Here is a 4258-nt window from a genome sequence, read left to right on the forward strand (position 1 = left end):
ATTTGGCACATGTTTTACGCTGGATGCCCTTCCTAACGCAACCCTCCCCATTTACCCAGGCTTGGGACCGGCACTAAGAGTGCACTGGCTTGTGCATCCATAATGGCTGGGTTAAATGACTGTGGATAAGTACATCTGCCAAATGATTAAATAAAAAAACCCAACATATTTATCCAAAGTACACTAGCACAAGCATTGAGTGTGGGTCTTTGACCCACAATAGGTGCTATTTTGGTTATTAAAATTCACTGCCATACATGATTCATGTGTAAAAATCTGGAATTCCAATTGCAATATGCTTTAAAATGTTCAAGCAGGCAGCACAGTTAAAATGTTTTTTCCATTTTGTGAGTTTTACTGCATTATGCAAGCTGACTATTTTTCTTGTTACTTAATAAAAAGAAATGAATTATTCTTTCATAAACTCGAAAACGAACAATTTGTGACATCTGATCTGACTTCGGACTGGTATAAACTTTTTTCCCGTTTTGGTACATCATGTGCTGTAGAAATATGTCACAATTTGTCCAGATTTATTGAAATTAATAAAGTACTGTTTGTTTTCATACATACATGCATATTAAATACGATGGTGGGTATGAGCTGTATATGTGCGCTAGATGGCACTAGTTTATTTTAGTCTATGATTTTGGGACAGAGATACAGTCTTTTCTGAGCAATCGTCGATTTAGAAGAAGAAGAAAAAGAAAACAAACGTTTTGACTGTGGTTGATTGTAAATCCAAAAGCGTTACACGTGTAATATACCGCGAGACGATCATGTTACAAGTTATGCGCCATATTCTCAACCTATTAATTAAATAAGAATAGTCAGCAGTGTATCCTCTGCAGAAATACGCAAATCTGTACTGAATCAGGCGGAAACCTTTTCTGGATTATCGGCATTCTAGTGTGTTTATTTTTGTTCATGTCTGTGGAGGTTGGCTGCTTGTCTTTTAGACAGCCGTACGCAGGTCTCGTGTTGAATGGCGTGAAATCTTTAGAGACACGTTGGCGGCCCCTGCTGGTCGAGATGAAGAACTGTACCCTGGCGATCCACATAGCACAGAAGGACTGGGAAGGAGACGACTGGAGAAATATCCTGACGGAGAAATGTGCAGTGAAACAGTCTGAAGTAGAAGAACTTCTGGAATCTGGGGAACGATTCGGCCGTGGTGTTGTGGCAGGTGATATTATTTTATATCGCTGCAATGTGCAATATTATTATTAAGAAAACTTGGACAGATGTGATATAAAAAATGTGTCATTGTGAATGTCAGGTCTGGTGAATGTTGGGGAAACGTGGTTATGTTCTGAAGATGTCCCACCAGAGCAGATGAGAGAGTTGGAAAAAGCTGCTTGCCTGACTGGACTTTCCCAAAAATACCTCACGAAACTGTCCTGTCCACGCTGGCTCACAAAACCACTGTACTCCAAAGGACATAAAGACATGTGGATGGTAAAGATCCCAGCACATCTGCTACCATCTGATCCTGTGGTTGATGTATTATAGAATGCAGTCAATGTACTTTTATACAGACACATCTGTGATCGACTGTAACCTTTTCACAGCCATTCTTCTTATTCACTGACACCAAATATTCATTTACTTGCAATATTTAAAAGGATGAATGTATATTAAAGAATAAGAAACGCAGTTTTAATTTTTATTTTTTTATTTTTTTATTTTTTATAGCATTTTACCTCATTAGTCACTCAGAGAGTTGCAAATAAAAAAGTAAAAGAAAATATGCCACTATCATGGTCCTTCTTTGACAGTAAGCAGCAAATAATTTACTTGTAGATGTACCGGTAGGTAAATGTGTTCATTTATTGAAAGGGATTAATAAAAAAAATAAAAAAAAAGCAGGTCATTAACTGTCCTTTATTAATAAGTAGGAAAGCAAATGTTTCACACATTTTCTTCTGAATGACTAAGTAAAACTGGCAGAACCAAATATTTAAAGAAATCACAAAATTTCATTGAAACTTAACTAGAGAAGGGAAACGTATAAAGAAGTACAGCAGATTATAGTATGCTCAGTTAAAATGATCTCAAATGCTTTAATATTGCAAAAAAAAAACACCACACCCTTATAACTGAATAATTGGGAAAGGACGTGGGGCCGCCCACAGGAAGGCGGCCCCACGTCACTCCGACGTCACGGACCTTAATATTTCCCTCGTAAGGGACCCCTGGAGCATAGAGGGTTAAGGGCCCAAGAGTGGCAGCTTGGCGATACTGGGGCTTGAACGGTACCTTGGCGATACCGGGGCTTGAACGGTACCTTCCGATCGGCAACCCAGCGCCTTAACCGCTGGAGCCACCACTCCCCCCTGTAAATGAACAGTGATCTCTTAAGTTGATTTATGAGCATACTGAACCAGCTGTAATCCAAGTACCAGGTTTTTCCTTTGAGATTCAATGCTAATGTTTAAATTAAACCAGTTTAAAAGCCAGTTATTTTGTGCCCACATAAAGTATACAAGCTGCTATAGTGGTATCTATGTGAAATTTTGAGATTTTTATCTTTTATGTTTTTGATGTAATGACAAGAGTTTAAAAGAAAAATTTGGCTTGAAGAAAGAAAAAAAAAAACATTGAACGTGTCAAGATGAAAAAATGTGTGTATTACATATAATAAAATATTCTTTGTTAGTTCATACTACATGAACTAATGAGAACATGTAGAACTTTTTCATTTCAAATAGAATTTCACATGTTGACTTTAACCAAGCAAGTAATGCAAAAAAGTGGTTATTAATTGGCCTGCTAAAATGAATGGTTATTTTCTCTATGTTGTTACAGATAAAACTTAAAGACAGTGTATAGGCATGTAATGTCAAATATACTGTATTTAATCATATCAGATAAATATAACTAGAGAAAAAAAAGAGAAAATTAAATGAATAGGTACATGCAGTGCAGCCACCTCAGTTTGTTATGTTGCCGCCTGATATTACAATCGTTTATTAAGAATGTTTAGTAAGAAATAAAAGAAAAAGTAGAAAAATTACATTATTCTGAAGCCCACAATCACTTCAAAATGGTGCTCCATGTCCATTACTGTGGCCAAGGCATCTGGTCAAACTCTCATTTCACCTGTCCATAAAATCTTTGTAAATAATCAGTCTTTATGTATTTCTTGGCCCAATCTTGATGTTTTAGCTTGTAATTTGGTTAAATAGGGGACATGTTTTAGTTTTTATTTACATTAGCAAATACTCAATAACAAATAACTAGGATTATGACACCTTGTACTTAAGATTCCAGGTAGGTTGCATTTCTGGAAAATGGTGGCACCAGCTAAAATAGGATGCATTGGGCTCAAAAACTGAGTCTTTTTAAGAGGGATGCCAACAGTACTGTTGGCAAGCTGCCAACAGTACTATCAGTACTAAAAAGCCTATCATTTTTCTTTCTTTGCTAAGCATTAAAATCTTTCAGGTAGATTGTTTCAGCAGAGGATGTGCAGCTTATTACTGATATGATATTCTTGCACTGGTATGGCAAGAGACCACTTTTATGTTTTTCTCCCCAAGTCTTTTGCTGCTTTAACTACAGGAAATATGCTATTTGTTTGGTTAATACAATGGCTTTTAAGATGGAATGTGGAATTAAAGTCCTGTTTTGGCTGTTCTGTTTATCTTACATTTTTATGAGAATATTACAATTTGGGCATCTTTCTTGTTGACCTTGCCTGAGGAAACAATAGTGTGTTGCACAGGTTGGTGATGGTGTGTCTCTGCTAGTTTGTTTACTGTTGAGCGGTCCAGTGTGTGCCATAAACTCACACAGAATCAGTATAACAGAATAGAACAATACATAAGCTATAAGTCAAGTCAATAAGCTTTTATTGTCATTTCAACCATATATAGCTGACACAGTACACAGTGAAATGAAACAACGTTCCTCCTGAACCCTGATAAAACATACAACAATATGGTTATAAGGTTATATGCTATGAATAACTATATTTATAAACAAAAAAATACTATCACAACACAATTTACATCTGACAAATAATGGAACTATCCATGTTAACATACAATAAAGCACGAGAATAAATACGTACGTGCTTTGAAGATCAAATGAAAAAGACACGAACAGGTTCAGTGTTTAGCAGGAAATCGCTGACTTAACATTACAAATAAATTGTTACATCTTAATAAAAGGCATTAGAGTACGCTTTCTACGCCTTCTATACTCTCCGCCAAGCTTGTTCTTTTGTTAATAATTCCGCCCACACTTCCGTCCT

General features: G+C 36.3%; 1 protein-coding gene across 1 annotated transcript; it reads left to right on the top strand.

Annotated features, from left to right (window-relative positions):
* The first annotated feature begins 657 nt into the window (after positions 1-657).
* On the top strand, positions 658-1656 carry LOC310739563 (protein EOLA1). The gene is made up of 2 exons (XM_083565555.1): positions 658-1186; positions 1280-1656. The coding sequence occupies exons 1-2, from the start codon at positions 928-930 to the stop codon at positions 1510-1512; spliced, it is 492 nt and encodes a 163-aa protein (XP_083421681.1). The 5' UTR covers positions 658-927; the 3' UTR covers positions 1513-1656.
* Positions 1657-4258: the final 2602 nt, after the last annotated feature.

This window comes from Silurus aristotelis (assembly GCF_946808225.1).
Source record: "Silurus aristotelis genome assembly, chromosome: 16".
Classification (NCBI taxonomy): Eukaryota; Metazoa; Chordata; class Actinopteri; order Siluriformes; family Siluridae; genus Silurus; species Silurus aristotelis.

Bases quoted from the DNA above. Each gene is read 5' to 3' on its own strand.
- LOC310739563 (XM_083565555.1), top strand. From the start codon at position 928: ATGTCTGTGGAGGTTGGCTGCTTGTCTTTTAGACAGCCGTACGCAGGT. The intron at 1,187-1,279 runs GTGATATTATTT...TGTGAATGTCAG, and splicing joins CGGCCGTGGTGTTGTGGCAG to GTCTGGTGAATGTTGGGGAA.